The sequence below is a fragment of the Perognathus longimembris genome, chromosome 4 (assembly GCF_023159225.1).
Source record: "Perognathus longimembris pacificus isolate PPM17 chromosome 4, ASM2315922v1, whole genome shotgun sequence".
Classification (NCBI taxonomy): domain Eukaryota; kingdom Metazoa; phylum Chordata; class Mammalia; order Rodentia; family Heteromyidae; genus Perognathus; species Perognathus longimembris.
In genome coordinates this window covers 90,687,552-90,708,112 of record NC_063164.1, presented here as the reverse complement: position 1 = coordinate 90,708,112, position 20,561 = coordinate 90,687,552, and the positions used below count along the sequence as shown (strand labels likewise).

The 20,561-nt window shown below is 39.3% G+C and overlaps 1 protein-coding gene and 1 non-coding gene across 2 annotated transcripts in view; both read right to left on the bottom strand.

Moving 5' to 3' along the window:
* Positions 1–20,561, bottom strand: part of Hephl1 (hephaestin like 1) — a 91,249-nt gene that overhangs the window by 53,711 nt on the left and 16,977 nt on the right. Inside the window, exons 2-5 of the mRNA XM_048345636.1 lie at positions 17,909–18,153; positions 5,952–6,164; positions 5,119–5,298; positions 1,789–2,043 (exon numbers count right to left, since the gene is read on the bottom strand). Coding sequence (XP_048201593.1) covers positions 1,789–2,043; positions 5,119–5,298; positions 5,952–6,164; positions 17,909–18,153 — 893 coding nt within the window. The remainder of the gene's footprint in view (positions 1–1,788; positions 2,044–5,118; positions 5,299–5,951; positions 6,165–17,908; positions 18,154–20,561) is intronic.
* Positions 6,943–7,049, bottom strand: LOC125350983. The gene has a single exon (XR_007210882.1). It is a non-coding gene; the product is annotated as a U6 spliceosomal RNA (small nuclear RNA).

Below are 20,561 nucleotides of genomic sequence, written 5' to 3'. Positions count from 1 at the left end.
CGAATCAAGAAGTTTTGCTAAGGGGGCTGGGAATATGGCCTAGTGGTAGAGTGCTTGCCTCATATACATGAAGCCCTGGGTTCGATTCCTCAGCACCACATATATAGAAAAGGCCAGAAGTGGTGCTGTGGCTCAAGTGGCAGAGTGCTAGCCTTGAGCAAAAAGAAGCCAGGGACAGTGCTCAGGCCCTGAGTCCAAGCCCCAGGACTGGCAAAAAAAAAAAAAAAAAAAAAAAAAGAAGAAGAAGTTTTGGTAAAGAAATGTTCAGAGTGAAAACACAACAATGAACTGTTTTTAGTAGCAAAACAAAAAAAAGTAAAATGCAAGTGTTAAGCATTTGGTATATTGGTTAAATAAAGTACAGTGTCCCTATTATAGGCATTTTCATTGACATGAAAATATTCTTCTGATGTATTAGTAGGTGTAAAAAGCAAACTACAGAGAACTAGTACCAGATTGATTTTATTCTTTAAATTATACACGCTGTCATATAAGGGTATGGAAAATAGTGAGGGTATATATGCGTTAAAACACAATGCCAGTATCCCCAAATGTGATTACAGACTATATTTACTAAGTTCCTATATTTACTAAGTTTCCCGAGGGCATGGAAAATTTGGGTAATAATGGATATCAGTGAATGTATAAACACCAACTGGCATTCACTACTACTGGCCAAACTAAGAAATATTATTAATCTCAAATCATTGTCTTGATTTTAAGTTTATATTTGGAATGCCTAGGTCAAAAACATTTCTTCTTAGATTTAACCCTGGCTGGAGACTTGTGGTTCATGTCTGTAATCCTAATTACTTAGGGAGCTAAGATCTAGAGGCTGCATAGCAGCCCTAATGTTGGTAATCATTAATTAATGAATTGATTAAAAATCAGAACTTTATCTTGTTCATCCTTGTCTTCCTCTGGAAGGTATTAGCGGATTAACTTTTAAGTTGAGTTCAATTTAATCGAAATAACGAATACTGAGATTTGTTGTGCAACGTTGACAGGAACAAAACCATGCCATCAAAACATCCCTGGCCATCCAGGGATATAAATCCTTTATATTCTGTAGCTCTGATGCTTCTAGCACTTCTTAGCCAGCATCTGGTGACAAGTAGGTCATTTTAACCTTTCCAAGACTATAGTGTGTAACTAGTGTGCCTGAGAATCCTCCCCCACACAGTTCTGCCTCCTTAATTCACTAATCAGAGCCTTTCTACAAACACAAATGTCAGGTTCAAAGTTTCCAAAGAGGAGTCCACTGAGAGTTAAAAACATAAGGGCCCAATTTGCCTCCTTAGGCTTCTCTCTTATTATTTCTCCAGCATGAACCTATCTTTTGGTCCAGCTAAATAAGAATTTATTGTGTTGTCTTAAGGATGGTGAGAGAATTGATCCTGATTATCTAGGAAGTCTTTTTCAGTGCTAAACTCTCATTTAATATTTCCAGTCACCTATTCACTTCCTACCTACATTTCAAGATTCAGCTTAGGAGCAATCACTGGGTCTCACATTTTACCCATTTTGTAAATGTCTAACTGTGTCTTGCTATTAGAATGTAAGTCCTTTTGAAAGTCTCATCAGTTTTTTCAGTCACCTCCTTGTTCATAGAGACATGATTGATAATTGTCTGTGAGCAGTATTTCAATTAAAAAGACCTGGTATATACTTATGTACTTGTAATACATATAAGAATCTGCCAATCAGCAAGCATTGGGCAAGTAGCAGTGACTGTGTGGCTTTGTGGCCCCACTGTGAGCACATTGTAGGTCCTCTGTCCTGTTTTACCTTGTAGGTGGTCGCTGACTTGGCATGTAATCATCCACTTCCCGGGGTTTTCAACTATCATTTCTGTTGTCAGGAAAGTGGCTGGAAACAGGTTGACAACATCAGTCCGATGCCCTCTGCTGATGAAGGTGTTACCATAAAAGTAGATGGAATGGATGTCTATCTCGTTCCCCATTCCAAACAAGTGCCAGGACACAGATTCACCAACACACATGTCGGGTTCGGGGAAATTTCCAAAAAGGAATCCATTGAGGGCTGAAAGAAGAATAACACTAGTGGAAAAGGCTCCCATACAAGGGCAAACAAGACTGACACACCATTAATTTGGAAAGCCAATGCAGATCATTGTAATGTTTTATGGAGAAGTTCTGCCCACCCCCCACACATTTACATTACACATTTTTTAAAAATAACACTAGTGGAAAAGGCTCCCATACAAGGGCAAACAAGACTGACACACCATTAATTTGGAAAGCCAATGCAGATCATTGTAATGTTTTATGGAGAAGTTCTGCCCACCCCCCACACATTTACATTACACATTTTTTCAAAAGCAGGGAGAGCTAGGGTACTGATAGCTTATACCTGTAATCCTAGCTACTCAGGAAGCTGAGACATGATGATTGAGGTTTGAAGCCAGCCCAAGCAGAGAAATACATGACTCTTATTTCTAATTAAACATTAAAAAGCCAAGAGTAGAACTGTGACTCAAGTAGTAGAGTACTGGTCTTGAGAGAAAAAGTTAAGGGACAACACTCAGATGCTGAGTTCAAACCCCAGTATATTCTCTCTCTCTCTCTCTCTGTCTCTCTCTTTCTCTTTCCTTCTCTCTCTCTCTCTCTCTTTCCATCTCTCTCTCACATACACATTTGCACATGCTAGCACACACAAGGCAAGGAGGTAAGGCAATATTTTATAGCTGTTATAAAGGTAGAAGTCCTGAGCTTATGTCATAAGTCCAACACTGAATGCTATCATCTAAATGACAGCTACAACTTTACCAAAGCTTGAGTAAATCCCAACTGAGGGTTTTAGAAGCTATTGTTACTAGGATAATAATGATATAGGGAGCACAATTATTTCCAAACCATTTTAGTGGATTTGAATAAACTAAGCAATAATACTGTGTTGATTAGCATTGTTCATAAACTAGGGTTTTTTTGCTCCCCTTGTAGTTGGCAAGTTCTCATTTGCCAGTCTCGAAGAAGGACTGATTGTTTGCAAACACTTACTTCTGCATGCAGGCTGGTTTGTCTTTAAGATGTAGTCTGTATTTGTTTGTATGGTTTATTCCTCTATGTTGGACATTTTTACTCCAGAAGAATACGTGGTAGAGGATAGGGGATTATATAGTCAGAGTCTTAAACCCTCACTATACTTAAGCAGTTATCAACAATTTTTGACATTTTCAATCTCATTTAGAACTAAAAATTGGTCACAGCAATTTTTTTAAAAATTTTATTATCAAACTGATGTACAGAGAGGTTACAGTTTCATACGCTAGGCGTTGGATACATTTCTTGTACTGTCTGTTACCTTGTCCCTCATTCCCCCCTCCCCCCTCCCCCTTTCCCTTCCCCCCCCCCATGAATTGTTCAGTTCATTTACACCAAACAGTTTTGCAAGTATTGCTCTTGTCGTTGTTTGTCTTTTTTTTTTTTTTTACCATGTGTCTCTTGATTTTGGTATTCCCTTTCAATTTCCTAGTTCTAATACCAGTATACACAGTTTCCAATATACTCAGATAAGATACAGAGATAGTGTAGGTACAACCACAGGAAGGCAAAACAATTTTTTAATTACTTGAATTTTTATTTTATTCTTTCTTCTCTGTTTCCTATTTCTCTTCCCTCCCTCACTGCCTTCCCTCCTGACATATTTTCAAAGTACAACTATACATAGGGACGCTAAAACATTGTCAGAAGGAAGAAAAAGAGAGCATGTGTGACACTATCCTGACTGTCAACCTGATTGAGCAGAGTGATACCTAGGAGAGCAGTGAAGCAAGCTTTGGGGCACAGTATGTCTGTGAGGGTGTTTCCAAAGTCAATTGTCTATAGAACAGCAACTAAGGGGAAAGAAAACCCTCCTTGAATATGAGTGGCATCATCCAAAAGGCTGTGGGCTCAAATGGAAAAAAACCCAAAACCCAGAGAGTACCAGCTCACTTTCTTTCTCTCTCTGCTTCCTGGCTGCCATTAAGTGAGCAGTGGTTCCATTTCATAATGATGTTCTGCCTCATGTTAGGCCCAAGCCATGGTGCCAACTGATAATGGGATGAAACTTCTGAACACTGTTTCTCTGTTCACTTGTCACAGTGAGGAAAAGTCTGACAACGACAACATGTGCTATGATGGAAGCACAAGCACTGATAGCCATGCCTTGGTGTACTTTACAATCCAGCACTGACAAATTAAAATTTATTTGTTATGGGATGTCTCTCCCAGGTTATCTCAAAAACTCAGAACTAATGATCACTTGGACCTTGGGCAAGTACTTAATGTTCAGCTGACCTCAGTTTCTTCTTTCATAAAATGAGGCGGGGTGGGGGTGGGGGTATACAACTCCTCTCCTTCCTCATAGGATTTTGTGACAACATTGAGGCTGCCTCAGGATGATTCTAAAATGTAATTTCACACTAAATGAAGGGGGATATTTGCATTAAAGATTTCCTGTATGTCCTCTAAAGCTTTCCAGAAAGAGTGGAAATAGAGAGCTTAATCTTTACATCCTAAAATGTTGCATTAAGCCACCATTGTAAAGAACAACCACAAGTAAGTTTTATGTCTCAACTACAAGGATAATTATAGAACTTTTGAACAAATACAAAGTCTGGTGTACATTGGTTGCTCCATAAAACTTTGCTTAAAGAATGCCTGGGAACATAGCATTACAAATTCTCCAAGTGTCCCTTTACACCTTATGCATAGCATAATTCTTAAAAGTTGGCAGCCACTTGTGAAATAGTTGCTGGATAAGGCAAGAGGATATAAAACACAGAATTATTATGTGATGGTGATTCCATTCTCTGTTATGTCAATCTAATCGAATTCATTCTCCAGGATTACTTCATCCATCAAGTCTTTCCTAATTACAACACTAATCCTTCCATTTTCTATACCACAACCATGTCCATCATGCTCAATTTACCTTGTATCTACTGTGCTGCAGGTTGTTTAGACTCCAATATGTATTGTATCTTCTTCATATTACTTCAAACCACTGTTATCACTAAATTATATATTTTGAAAAACAAGGTTTAGCATGCCTCCTGAAGTATCTCATGGCTCAGGAGGCACTGGCACACTGGAGAGGCTGAGAGACACTCACCATGCATTTTATTGCTTCTCTGGAAAACAGCATCCTTCTTGTCAACAGAGTCAGGGTCTGTGCAGAAATGCCTTATGTTTTCATCAAGGTACCAGCTTTGATTCTCATCCACAAGAGTAAACATTATAACAAATTCTCGATCCACGTCAGTCCTTGTGCCTGAGTATCTGTTCAGCATACCTACAGGGTTCATTCAGAGAGTGGATTAAGATGAAAGTTCAAGGTGAGCTAAATTAAAATGAGCTTTCTTCCTAACCAACAGCATTTGGTAGACCTGAAGTTTGTTCAAAGGGCTAAACATAATTGGATAACCCCAAACCCCCTCAAAAAACAAGGGCTTTGTTAGAAATTTCAGAATAAAAGAAAAGTCATAAAACAAAGAAATATCCACAACTGTAGCCTGGGAAACCTCGCTGCCTTTAGGTAGGTAGATTTTATTGACAATACAGACACACTACGTTAGTTACTACGGAGTGACGTGGCAAACTTAGTATCTATTTGTAATAATGAAGCAGAAGTTGTCTCAGGTCTTTTGATGAAAACTTTCACACTTAGGCAAATAGTGTTGTGGAATGTTATTTTATAAATATGAATCAGATACATTTCAGAATGCTCCTGTGACTCTTGAGCAGCATATGAAATATTGCCTTTTGTTATGATGTTAGAGCCATCATCCATGTGATAGGAATTTCCAGAATGCTAAAGAAAGTTTAGAGAAAGAGGTATATTCTGTGTGGAACAAGGAAGGCAAGTGAAACTGGACCCGAATCTGATTTTCCTTCTACACATGAGTTACCTGGGAAGAGAATCTTGGAAGTGGGGAGGCACTGTACCTTCTTTACACACCAGCAGGGGTCCAATTAGCCCAGAGCAGATGTCCTTCGGAGCATCAATGTGAGAATGGTACACCCAGGTCAGGCAGTTGGCATCTGCAGGAGCAGGTGCATACTCTTCTCTCACTGGCCACACATAGGTGTAGTTCTTGCCAGGAGAAACCATGTCATCATCCTTGTTCCTTCCAGATGTTCCATCTGGATATAAAGCTCCTTCCAAGGAAAGATAAGGTATCATCAAACCACCAGAGTTTTCTAATAATCAGTGAATTTAAGTGTGTTTGTTATGGGACTTGAGGCAAATCTCTTTATTTTTTTTTTCAGCTTCCAGTATTTTTTTTCCAAATTTTTATTATCAAACTGATGTACAGAGAGGTTACAGTTTCATACATTAGGCATTGGATACATTTCTTGTACTGTTTGTTACCTTGTCCCTCATACCCCCCTCCCTCCTCCCCCTTTCCCTCCCCCCCCCCCCCAAGGAGGTGTTCAGTTCACTTACACCAAACAGTTTTGCAAGTATTGCTTTTGGAGTTGTTTGTCTTTTTTTACCCTGTGTCTGACAAATTTGATATTCCCTTTCAATTTCCTACTTCCAATACCAGTATACACGGTTTCCAATATACTCAGATAAGATTACAGAGATAGTGTAGGTACAACCACAGGAAGGTGATACAAGAACATCATCAATAATAGAAGCTACAGATACACATGGGACGTTGAAAGTAGTTACAACTGTGACATAACAATTGTTTCCATAACATGGAGTTCATTTCACTTAGCATCATCTTATGTGTTCATAAGGGTATCGCTATTGGGCCTTGTGATGCTCTGCTATGACTTGCCTAAACCTGTACTAATTATTCCCAATAAGGGAGACCATATAGTCCATGTTTCTTAGGGTCTGGCTCACTTCACTTAGTATAATTTTTTCCAAGTCCTTCCATTTCCTTACAAATGGGACAATGTCATTCTTTCTGATAGAGGCATAAAAAATATGGAACGCTTCACGAATTTGCGTGTCATCCTTGCGCAGGGACCATGCTAATTTTCTCTGTATCGTTCCAATTTTAGTATATGTGCTGCCGAAGCGAGCACAAATCTTTTTATTTTTTATGGTATTGGTCCTCAGGCTTGAACTAAGGGCCTGGGTGCTGTCCCTGAGCCTTAATTTTGCTCAAGGCTAGTGCTCTACCACTTGAGCCACAGCTCCACCTGTGGCCTTTTAGTAGTTAATTGGACAGAATAGTCTCACAGACTTTCCTGCTGGGGCTTGCATTGAATCTCCATCCTGAGATCTCAGCCTCCTGAGTACTAGGATATCAGGTATGAGCCACTAGTGCCCAGCAAAATGTTTTTAATTAATGAAAATCCACTAGAAATAGTGTGAAAACCACCTACATAGATGCAAGTGACCAATCTGTGCACATCATAATTATGAGAAGCATCATAATGGAGGTGGATAAGATGGTTTCCAAAGGACTGAGAAGAGTTAGGGTGCTGCTGAAATGAAGGTGGGAAAATGAGTGACCAAGAAAGATGGACACAGTCCAGGCCTATTTACCATTCATTCTCGCATGCATTTACCACTAATTCATTCAACAGCACAAATTGGGTATAGACCACATACTAATGAATGTAGAGACATTAGAAATTCAGCTTCAAATGTGACAGTAAGTGCATGTATAACTGAGGTAAAGGTATGATTTAAAAAATTAGAATATTACTTTCTAAACAAATCCTCCCATAAAAGCATAATTTGGAGTTTTGAGGATACCAGTAAATAAACAAAAAAACAGTTCAGCCCCTACTGTACAAATCTAGTAGGTGCTTTGTGTGTACTAACACATTTATTCTCTAAAGCTACCCCACACGGAAGGTACTGACCACTTACAGATAAGTTAACACTGCTAGACTGACTGAGCCAGATTTGAAGTTTTTATACCTGACTTTCCATCAAAATTATTCATGAGTGTATGGAACATTGTTACACTTGCTTATTGACTTTTATATAGTAATTGTCAATAATTTTTACGTTCTGAAAACAATGTAAATAATTTTCTACATTGAGCTTATTAACTACATAATAGCTGAAGTCAATGACACCTCTAGAAATAAAGTTAGACAAAACTGATTTGGAAAAAGCAGGGAATAAGCTTAAGCCCTTCTGATTAATGCAGGTTTGAATTTCTGGTTATACTTAGATTACATATTTTAGATAAAGGTTTAACATATATTAAGTTAGCATAATTAGGTTAAATATTTTTTCTGCCCTTAATGAAATGTATCAGTTCCTTAAGATAGAACTTTTTGCTGATACTAAGTCCTAAGTATTTTCAAGAAAACCCATATATGTATATATTCTTTACTATTGTAATAAATTATATATTCAATGCCTTTGAAAACAATTTTCAAAAGATACAAAAACCCTTTTCAAATAGTTTTTACATTGTCTTTGACAACATAATCAAATATCAGTGAGAATATTTTGACAAAACTGTTTTTACTTGAAGTTAAGCTAATCAGTAATAGGATTTGCTACTTTCTATCTTGATAAATAAGCTAACTTGATAGAGGAATAAATATGGTCTCTTTCCTTCTCTACCCAATACACCCCCCCACCCACTTGATAGCACAGTTACCACAGTACTACAAGTCAGCAACATACACATAATTCCTACTTTTACTATTTATCCTGGACATTATCTCTGAACTTTGCACAGATATCTATGTACTGTACATTTACACTTGTAAACATCAAGGGATCTCAAATGCAATCTTTTGTAAGAGCAAAATTTCCTTCTGCCTGGTGTGATCCTCAGCTACTGCCTGCTAAATCAGAAGTAAAGACAATATTCTTATCTTCTTTCTCCTCCTCCCTTCCAGTTTCCAAATAATCAGGACCTGTTTGTCCTCAAATTCACCCAATTTTGCCCATTCCCACCACCATAACTCTCATTCAAACAGCCATCATCTCTCCAATGGGCTTCTGTGGGAGCCTTCCAGCTGGCTTCCCTGCCCTGAGTTCAAGCTCCACAACTGACAAAACAAAACAAAAAACTGGATATGCAAGTCCAGTGGATGCAAGTACACAACACAGCTGCCCATAAAGGACGCCTGGTAGAGAGAGATGGCCAAAGTTAATGCAACTGTTCCTAAGACAATGGCCTCATATTCAAAATATACCTAGCGCTCAAAAAATTAACTGCCCCCCCAAAATGAACCCTCAAAGAAACAACAACCCAGTTAATAAATGGTCTAAGGATTTAAAGAGAGACTCCTCAGAAGAAGAAGTAAGAATGGCCAATAGACACATGAAGAAATGTCCAACATCTCTGGCCATTAAAGAAATGCAAATTGGGGCTGGGAATGTGGCTTAGCAGTAGAGTGCTCACCTAGCATGCATGAAGCCTTGGGTTCAATTCCTTAGCACCACATAAACAAAAAAGCCAGAAGTAGCGTTGTGGCTCAAAAGGTAGAGTGCTACCCTTGGGCACAAAGAATCCAGGACAGTGCTCAGGCCCTGAGTCCAAGCCCCAGGACTGGCAGCCCCCCACCCCAAAAAAGAAATGTAAAGCAAAACAACACTGAGATCCACCTCACCCCAGTTACAATGGCCATTATCAAGAAAACTAACAATACAGATGCTAGCAGGGATGTGACCAAAAGGGAACACCACTACTGTTGGTGGCAGTGTAAACTTGTCCAACCACTCTGGAAAGCAGTGTGGAGGTTCCTCAAAAGACTAAACATAGAGCTTCTCTATGACCCAGCTGTTCCTGGGCATTTATCCTATTGACCACAAACCAGGCCACACTACAGCTACCAGCACAACTATGTTCCTTGAAACATTGTTTACCATAGCCAAGTTATAGAATCAACCTAGATGCCCCTCAGTGGATGAATGAATCAAGAAAATGTGGTATATGCACAATGAAAATCTACTCATTCAGCAGAAAGAATTATCTCGTATTATTCATAAGGAAATGGAAAAAATTATATTAAGCCAAACTCAAAGAAACATAGGGTACAGGGTTTCCCTTATTTGTTGTAACTAGAAAGTGCCTATAAATCTACAAGTAAACACATTGGATGATAAAAGACAAAAAAAATGCACTTGGAAATGATAAAGCATACAGGACTCTAGACATTCACACAGTATGATTGAAGGAGGATATTCTTAGAAGGGGATCACAAATGCACAGTAGCCATGGGATTGCTGCAGGGAAAGGCAGGGAAACTGACAGGTAGAGAGGATTGAAGGATCTTACACACAGACACACACACACAGACACACAGACACACAGACACACACACACACACACATACACACACCATACTGAAACTTAAAACTGCCATTTAAGGCCAGGCACCAGGAAAAAAAAAAGCCAGAAGTGGGGCTGTGGTTCAAATGGCAGAGCTCCAGCCTTGGTCAAAAAAGCTCAGGGACAGGGTTCAGGACCTAAATTGAAGATCCAGCACAGAAATAGTGGAACAAAGGGTGAGCAAATGCAGCTGTGGTGCTCACTAGACACTATGACCTACATATCTTGTGTGTGGGGACCGAAGTGAAAAACAGAGAGCCAGGGAAAGGGAGACATGGTTCAAAAGAAATGTACTCATTAACTGACTGACTCATGGAATTGTAATCCCTCTGCATATCACCTCTAAAATAACAATAAAATATATTTTAAATGAGATTTTCAAATTGGCAAAACAATTACATTTTATACATATTGCACACACATTTTTCCATATACAGAAGCCAAATATTAAAATCTTTACAGGAGGTTAAAATAAATAAATTTAAGTCCCAGGACTGGCACACACCTGTGAGCATGCACATGTTTGTGTGCACACACACATACACATACACCCTAATATTTGAAAAGTTCAGAGAAGGTATGAGTATATGGTAAAGGGAGTGGATTTGTATGAAGCAAACTACATGTATGCATGAACATATCACAATAGAAAAATGAATAAAAGATATCTAGGTTTTCCAGCAGCCCCACTTTTGGGCATCTACCCAAAAGATTACAAGCAAGAACACACTAATGCCACCAGCACAACTATGTTCATCGCCACACAATTTGTCATTGTTAAAATATGGAACCAACCCAGATGCCCCTCGGTAGATGAATGGATCAAGAAAACGTGGTACATATACACGAGGGAATTCTATGCCTCTATCAGAAAGAACAACACTGCCCCATTCCTAAAGAAATGGAGGGACTTGGAAAAAAATCATACTAAGTGAAGTGAGCCAGACCCAAAGAAACATGGATGCTATTCTCTCATAGGGAATAATTGGTACATGTTTAGGTTAGTCATAGCAGAAGATCACAATAGCCTAATTGTATGAACGCATAAGATGATGCTAAGTGAAATGAACTCCACATTATGGAAACAAGTGGTATATCATTGTTGTAATTATTTTCAGCATGCCATGTGAAACAATGCCCTTTTTTCTTTTTTTTTTTTTCTCTTGTATTCCCTTCCCGTGGTTTTACCTCTGCTATCACTGTATCTGATCTTAGTACCCTGGATACTGTATATACGTGTATTAAAACTAGGGAAGGAAAAGGGAATACCAAAATTGAGAGACAAAGGATAAAAGGATAAACCATTCAAAAAGCAATAGTTACAAAACCATTTGGTGTAAACAACTCATGGGGGGGGGAAGGGGGAGGGGGAGGGAAGAAGGGAGGGGGAGGTGGGAGAAAATGAGGGAGATAGTAAAAATAATTTTAAAAGATATCTAGGTTTTAAAAAATGAACAGAAAAATTTAAATAGTGCACTAAAGTGAAAGTAGTAAAGGACAACCAGAAGAACAAAAAGACAGAAGGCATGAAGAAAGTAATTAGCCAATAAAAAACACCCAAATATATATCTGAACAATCCACAAATACATTAAGTTGGTCTAAAAGAATCACAACAAAATGAGATTTGTCAAAGCAAAGCAGAAAGCATAACTCAACTACAGATTTGCTTTGGACTTCAGTTTTCTACTTTCAATAACCAATGAAACAACCAGACAGAAAATTAGCAAGGAAGTAGAGGACTTGAGCAGCACTATTGAGCAATACTACCTAATTGACTTACACCGCATTCCACCCACCCATATCAGAATATACCTTCTTCACAAAAGTATGTCAGACATCCTCTAGGACAGACCACATGATAAGCATGAAGTAAATCTAAATAAATTTAACAGGATTGATATATACAGATATGTTCTCCAACATGATAGAATTAAATTGGACATTAATCAATCAATTTAAAAGCAATTAAATATTTGGAAATAAAACTACATCTCTAAATAATCTATGGATCCAAGAAGAAAACACAAGTGAAATTAAAATGAACATAAAGTGAATTAAAATGAACATAAAGCATGTCAAAACTTATGATATACAGGTGCAACAGTTAATTTAGCTCTTTGAACACCTACAGTAGAAGTGAAAAATCTTACAATGATCTAAGCTTTCATTTTAAGAAACTAGACCACAGGAGAAATCTAGAGTCAAGGTAACAGAATAAATAAAGTGGCAGATATTTGAGCAAAAAGCATTTATAATATTAAAAATGTAAACTAAATGTAAACAAAACAGCTGCCTTGTAAACATCAATGAAATTCAGAAAATTTTTTCTGTTCTGTGCAAAAAATGAAAGAATGCACAAAATGCCAAAATCAGAGAGGACACACCTAACAAATGAAGATAACATTGCTCAGAAGGAAATATTAGAAACAACATAGTGTCAAATATAAGACGAGATGAAAGTGGCAAATCCTTAAACACATAGTATATGTGTGTGTGTGCGCATGCACACGTGTGCTTATACTAAGGCTTGAACTCAGTGCCTGAGCACTGTCCCTGAGCATTTTGCTCACTCTACCACTTGAGCCACCGCTCCACCACTTTTTGGTGGCTAATTGGAGAAAAGAATCTTACAGACTTTTCTTCCTGGGCTGGCTTCAAACCTCCACCCTCAGATCTCAGCCTCCTGAGTAGCTAGGGTAACAGGTGTGACCTACCAGTGCCCAGAGACACATGTATTTTTTTAAACTTCTGTTTGAAAGTGCAGAGGAGAAATGTGTATATGAAGAAGGGAATGAATTTGTTCAAAGTATACTGACTTTGAACTGACTCAGGAAGAAGTAAAAAACAATAATACAAGTCAAAAAATAAACCTCGTTTAATAATTAAACATCTCTCCCCAAAGAAAAACCCAGTCTCAGTAGTTTGAAGTATAAATTCTATCAATTATTAAAGAAGAAATAATACTAATTGTTTGTAAAAATGGTTCAGAAAACAGAAGGCTCAAGCTTAAAAAACTAAAATGCTTCTGTATTGCAAAGTCTGTACTCATTGGGCTGTAAAGACAACCTGCAGGACAGGAGAAAATCTTTGTTAGCTATATATCTGACATGGACTAAAAACTATAATATATGGGGAGCTTAAAAATGTAAATCCTGCTGGGCATCAGTGGTTCATACTTATAATCCTAGCTACTCAAGAGGCTGAGATCTGAGGATTGCAGTTCAAAGCCAGCCCAGGCAGGAAAGTCCATGAGACTCTTATCTCCAATTAAACCAGAAAACCAGAAGTGGTGCTGTGGCTCGAGTGGTAGCCTTGAGCTAAAGAGAACAGGGACAGTGCCCAGGCCCAGAGTTCAAGCCCCACAACTGACCAAAAAATTTTTCTTAATTAAATTCTGTAGAATCAATAACCCAATTAATAAATGAGCAAATGAGTTAAATAGAAACTTCCCAGAAGTAATACAAATGGCCAACAAATAAGTGAAGAAATGTTTAATATCCCTTTCCGTAAAAGAAATGCAAATCAAAACAACATCAAGATTCCCTCAGATTTGTTACCTCAGAAAGACCATCATCAAGAATATGAACAACAAATGCTGGCAAAGATGCAGGGGGGAAAGGAGCCCTCATACACTTTTAGTGGGAACGTAAATTCATAGACTATGTAAGTCAGTATGGAGATTCCTCAAAAGTTAAAAATATCTGGGCACTGGTGGCTCATGCCTGTAATCCTAGATACTCAGAGACTGAGATCTGAGGATCATGGTTTGAAGCCACCAGGCAAAAAAAGTCTATGAGACATTTGTCTTCAATTAACCACCAAAAACTTTGGAAGTGGAGCTGTGGCTCCAGTGGTAGAGTGCTAGCCTTGAGCAAAAAGCTCCAGGGACTGCTCAAGGACAGTTTAGGCCCCAAGTTCAAGCCCCAGGACTGTCACATACATACACACAGAAAGTTAAAAATAATCCAGCCATGCCACTCTTGGTTGTTTATCCAAAGGAATGCAAATCAGGATGCAATAGTGGTACTGCAGATGTCTGCTTGTTGTAGCATTGTTCACAATAGCCAAGCTATGGAAACAGCACAAATGTCCTACAACCAATTAATAAGTCAAGAAAAAGTGGTAAACATATATGCAGTGGAATTTTATTCAGCTATCAGAAAGAAAGCAATTGTGTCATATGTAAGGAAGTAGATGAATCTGGAAAAACATCATGTTGAGCTAAGCCAGACTCAGAGGATAAGGGTCACATGTTTTCTCTCATATGTAGATGTTAGACCACATAAACATATAGACCACTATAAACATATAGGTAAACACATGCAGAATCATATGCATACATGCATGATCGAAATGACTGCTGTATGGCACATACAGAAGTGGGATTCTATGATATAACCCTTTTGAACAATTAGCAGAACATTTAATAAAAAGAATATTAGAAAACTGAAGCATATCTTGGTTTAGAGGTGAGGGCTAATGGGAGAGGTGAATGAATAGAAAGAGGAAAAGTGGGTGAATACAGTCATAATATTCAATATAGATAGATGAAAATAGAAACTTGATGAGTAGGAAAGGGGTAAGAAGGAAGAAGAATGATAGAGGCAGCAATCAGTATGTATTGTATACATAAATGGATATGTTAAATTGAAGTTTCCTTGTACAATTATTTTAAGATAGTGATAATAATAAAAGAAAATAGAAGAAAGACTTTCTAATTCATTCTATGGGACAAGATATCAAAGGCCCTGTGATACCAATGTCAGAGGAAGATATTGTAAGAAAACTACAGACAAATATTACAGGACTGGAGACATAAAAATTCTTAACAAAATGTCAACAAAATGTCAGCAAATAAATTCCAGCAATACTTAAAAATAAACACAATGATCAAATGAGATTTATCCAATGTCTTAAGGTTACAAATCAAATAATTTAATGCATAAATATAGTCAAAGACAAATATCGCAAATAGAGGCAAAAACACATTGAACACAATCTAGTACTCAAGTTGAAAAGTCCTAACACACTAGGAATAGAAAGCTACTTCCTCAATCTGATAAAAGGTAACTAAGAAAAAGTCAACAGACTCTTTTTTTTTTTTCAAATTTTTATTATCAAACTGATGTCAACAGACTCTTAATGTAGGAGAAACTTACTTAAGACTGAACACAAAGAAGGTTCCATGGGCCCTCAACATTAAAAGTATCCTTTATTTAGTTTTCATACATCTGAGAATCCCTTAAAATTAAGATCAATTTTCCTGTGCCTATATATTTTTTTCTCATGAAAGGACTCGTGGCTTTCATAGATGCTCAGAAGGCTCTCTAATAAACTAATGTTCATATTTCTACTTAAAATACCAAACCAGCCCAAGGATCCATTAACAGATAAATTGATTAAAAGCAACAATGATATATGTGTACACTAGAGTTGCTTTAAAAAGGAATGCAATTCAGGCACATTCTACACTAGGAAAGAACCTTGAAAATATTACACTGAGTGAAATAAACCTGACCCAAAAGAATAAATATTGTATGATTCACTTATATGAGGTTCCTAGAAGAGGCAAATTCACAGGTAGAGAAGGAAGCTCCCAGGGTTCTGTGGAAAGGAGGGCATGGGGAAATATCCTATAATGACAGAGCTTCTGTTTGGGAATAAGAAAATGTCCTGGACACAGACAGTAATGATGGTGGCAAAACACCATGAAAGCACTTAATGTGACTGATTTTAACATGTTTCTAAATGATCCATGGCACCGGACTACTTGCTTATAAAACTTAAAAATTATCTTACTAGTGTATGTTAACAATACAACAATGAGTTTCATTGCAGTATTTCCATACATACAATGTGTTGTGGTTACACTCATTGCCCCTAGTACTTTCTCCCAATACCCTTTTCAAACTTGCTTTAAAATGTTTTAAATGCCTATGTTGAATTAAACTCCTCTTGTATAACTACATTAAAAAGTTAGGGGCTGGGGATATGGCCTAGTGGCAAGAGCGCTTGCCTCCTATACATGAAGCCCTGGGTTCGATTCTCCAGCACCACATATACAGAAAATGGCCAGAAGTGGCACTGTGGCTCAAGTGGCAGAGTGCTAGCCTTGAGCAAAAAGAAGCCAGAGACAGTGCTCAGGCCCTGAGTCCAAGGCCCAGGACTGGCAAAAAAAAAAAAAGTTAAGGATAAATAAAAATGATAGTTCAATTAAAATTTTTATTACAAGTGGTTTAGTTCAATTCATATTTACAGACAATATGCTTTAAAAAGGAATGCAATTCAGGCACATTCTACACTAGGAAAGAACCTTGAAAATATTACACTGAGTGAAATAAACCTGATCCAAAAGAATAAATATTGTATGATTCACTTATATGAGGTTCCTAGAAGAGGCAAATTCACAGGTAAAGAAGGAGGCTCCCAGGGGACTGTGGAAAGGAGAGCATTATTTCCTTCTACCCTCTTTTTTCCTCTTCCGCCTTTGGTTCTCATCTCTAAAGTAGTCCCCTTTTCACAAACCTTCAGATTTGCCTAGCATGATAATCTTGTTCTCATTCTCAACAATTACAAATGATCAAGTCTTGGCCACCCTGTGGTGATGGAAATGGGTCAAGACCAAGGGCACCCCCAATATCAAGTTCATTCTCAAGAGCTTCCTCCTCTGGTTGCTTACACAGACCTAGTAGGGCAGCTGCCAATCGGGTTTGGCTGCCTGGGAACCTTCAATAACTTCCAGTAGCTCCTCCTTAATTAATACTGAGGTGGTTGCATCAGAATTAATGGTACTGTGCCTGGCAACTTCCCCAGGTGCAGCAATCCAGCTGGTATAGCATCATTCAACTCATTGCATCCAATCACAGGCCGGTTTGGAAGTGTTCCTCTCATAGTAAACAGCTGGAGCGTGGTGCTGCTGAGAGGTTCTAGAACCTTTACAGATGTGGAGTTGGAAGCAAGCCTTTGGGTGACTCTGGGCCAGGCTCTTTAGGCTTAGCCAGGAGGGGAGCAATTGTGTTCCGTGTGTGCTCTCCACTGCAAAGTTCTGTCTCACTACAAGGGGGCCTCGGAACAATGGGGGACACAGATGGCGAATTCCAAAGCTGTGAGCCAAAATAAACCTCTTCCTTTATAATAATGGATTTCTTTTGAATATTTGTTAAAATGGTGGAAAGCCAATGAACACCGTGCACGTGCTGGGATTTTCACATTACTTCTTTAAGTAGAGAAAAATACAGAAGCTACCTTACGGAAACGCTTAAGAAAGACAAAGGAGCATCCCAGAAGGAAGGGGAGCCCAGCAGCCAGACCGCCTCGACCCCACAGCCCAGGCTGCAACTGGGGCAGGAGCAAGATGCTGAGGGAATGTGCGCCCATGGCATCGCTGAACACACAAAAGGAAACCGATGTGCTCTGGGCATGGCACGGTAGGCTTGGCACGGTGCACACAGGCCAAGGCGTCCCAGCCACATCTCTGTGTCAACATGAAGAATTGCAAGAACGGAGAAAAAAAGGGAAGAAGGAGGAAGAGAAAGAAGAGACAGAGCCCTGGAGAGCAAGAACAAGAAAGCAAATGAACGTGTGTAGCAACTGTGTTGTACCACCCCCGTAGACAGGGAATCGATATTTACCTTCTGAATCCTTGTTGTAGAAAACGCCGTGTGGATGCAAGGAGTAGGGCCGGGACGCAAAGTTCTTTAAGTGGATGACAATCACGTCACCCACTTCAGCCCGCAGGATGGGACCCAGGAACCCAAGCCAAGGGGGCTTGGGGATCTCCGTGGAATAAGTCCCATCGGTGAAGTGTCTATATACAGCCTTTTTATAAATGCCACCTATCCTGTTGGGCCCTCTTTCCAGAAATAATGTTGCAAGTCTGAAAGTAAAAAGGAAAGCATTTTATCGTTGAGATGACAAGAGAAACTCTAATGGCTTACTATTTTTAAATTTTTTATTTTATTTATTTAATTTTTGCCAGTCCTGGGGCTTCAACTTATGCCTGAACCATGTGGCAGTGCCCTTTCCCCGAACCTTACACCTTCCTTCCGTTTTCATTGAACCCACTCTTACTATGCACTTGCTGCCTTTCCAGAACCTCGCTAAGTGCTGTGTGAAAGATGCAGAAAGAGTTTCAACCTAAGCGTGGAAAATTAAGTACCTGCACAGAGCAGTATGTGTTTGATAATTGAGGGATACAGGCTTACCTTTTCTAGAATTATAATCATTCAAAGGAGGAAAATGTAGCTGTGGAAAGATGTAAGAAAACACCCCATGACAAAACAGGAAGTAAGAAGCAGGCTTGTAGAACACCTGTAGACACTAGACAAGGACAGAGCATGATGGTACAGGGGAAGGATCATGGCTGGTATGGTGGGAGGAGGTTATGGGCTGGACACTGGCCTGAGAAGGTGAACTGTGGGAAAGGTAGTACACAAAAATTCCTGGAGTAGATGGATAATGACAACGGTAATTCCAGGTTGAAGAATTTAGAATGTCTGTTGGAAGCACTGGAGCATCCTTGGTGCTGGGCACCGGTTTTTCACACCTGGAATCCTAGCTACTCAGGAAGATGACACCTGAGAATTATGGTTCAAAGCCAACCCAATAGGTAAAACCAAGAGACTTATCTCCAATTAGCATGCAAGAAGCCAGGAGTGAAAGTATGGCTCAAGTGGTCAAGAGCCAGACTTGAGCAGAAAAGCCAACCAACAGTGCAAGGCCCTGACTTCCAGCCTCAGTACTAGCACAGGACAAGAAAGGAATGAAAAAGGGGGAGGAAAAGAAAGAGGGTAGAAGGAAGGAACTGGACTCACTGGGAGTTTTCATAATATGAGGAATAATAATTGGTGTTTACAGATCTTTCTTATGACAGTGGTGTGCTAATTTTAGAGTCAGATAAAGGGAAAAGGCAAAGAAGAAAGGCAAAAAGGAGAGAAGACTGCAATGGAAGGAGCAGGAAAAGCAGAATTCTGGGACTGATGTGAGCAGGTGTGCTCTGGTCCCCAGGGTTGAAGGGAGGACTTGACCTGTGGAAGAATTTGGAAGGCTGAGAATAAAGCTGCACTGGCTGCACTTGGCAGTAGCCATACCAGCTTTTGGGAAAGTGAAGCCTGCTTCTGCACTCAGTCCAAGACTCCAACCAACAAGTACTGGCCCCTGCTTGAACAAAATATGTTGATTACTGTGAGAGCTGCCATTAGGTGTAGCTGCAAACTCCTAGGGAGAGAGCAGCCGAGGCCCAGTGTGGGACACTGCAATTGTGCGTGCTGCTCAGGTTCTGCATGTGTTACTCTTGTCAAACTTTGTATTCAGTACTAAGAATTCAGAGAAGGGATGTGACCTGGAAGAGAGAATTGTGAGAATGCAGATTATGTTCGGGGACATCTGATCTGGGGTGTTGGACAGATCAAGGGAGACTGACTAGTGCAATCAATGTTTTCATGTGCTTCCAAAGAGCAAAGAGAAATTATCCAAGGAAAGAAGAATGAAATCCAATGCGATCAATGTTCCGGAGTGCTGGCAGTGCAATACCATACTCTATTTGGTCTAGGAGCACCCTTTCCCACTCTCATCCTGTAGGCTTTGGTTGGAGTTTCAGTTTCAGGTGTGGTGATGAAGCAAGTGACTCAACCTAATCTATGAGCACCCCAAGTTCCCATTATACAGTTGCTGTCAGGGGACACAGGTGGACCAGTTGATACTGTTCACCCCCCCCCCACTCTAGACTACCATGATTTGATTCTGGATAGCCAGAGTGGCTGAGGGTTCAATTGGAGGGAATCTAGAGGCTTGTGAAGAATGTCAAGAGTGCACTTGCCCAAGTATGCTGGAATACTGTCAGTTCTCTACTAGCTTGAAGCTTACTATCCACTTCTTTTTGCCTCTAATCAAATGTCATTGCTTCTATCATATTGGACATCCCTGTTCATTTTCCATCCCCATTTTATTTTCGATAAAGCCTTGTTTTGTTGCCCAGGCTGGTCTTAAGTTTGTAACCTTATGTCAGCCTCTCAGATGCTCAAATGACAAACATGCACTACTATACCTGGACTTCTTTCCTCTTTCTTTCTTTCTTTCTTCCTTCCTTCCTTCCTTCCTTCCTTTCTTTCTTTCTTTCTTTCTTTCTTTCTTCCTTCCTTCTTTCCTTCCTTCCTTCCTTCCTTCTTTTGTTCCAGTACTGGGTCTTGAACTCAGGTCCTGAGCACTATCCCTTAGCTTTTATCTCTCAAAGCTGTCATTCTATCACTTGAACCACAGATCTACTGGCTTTTTTGTGGTTCATTG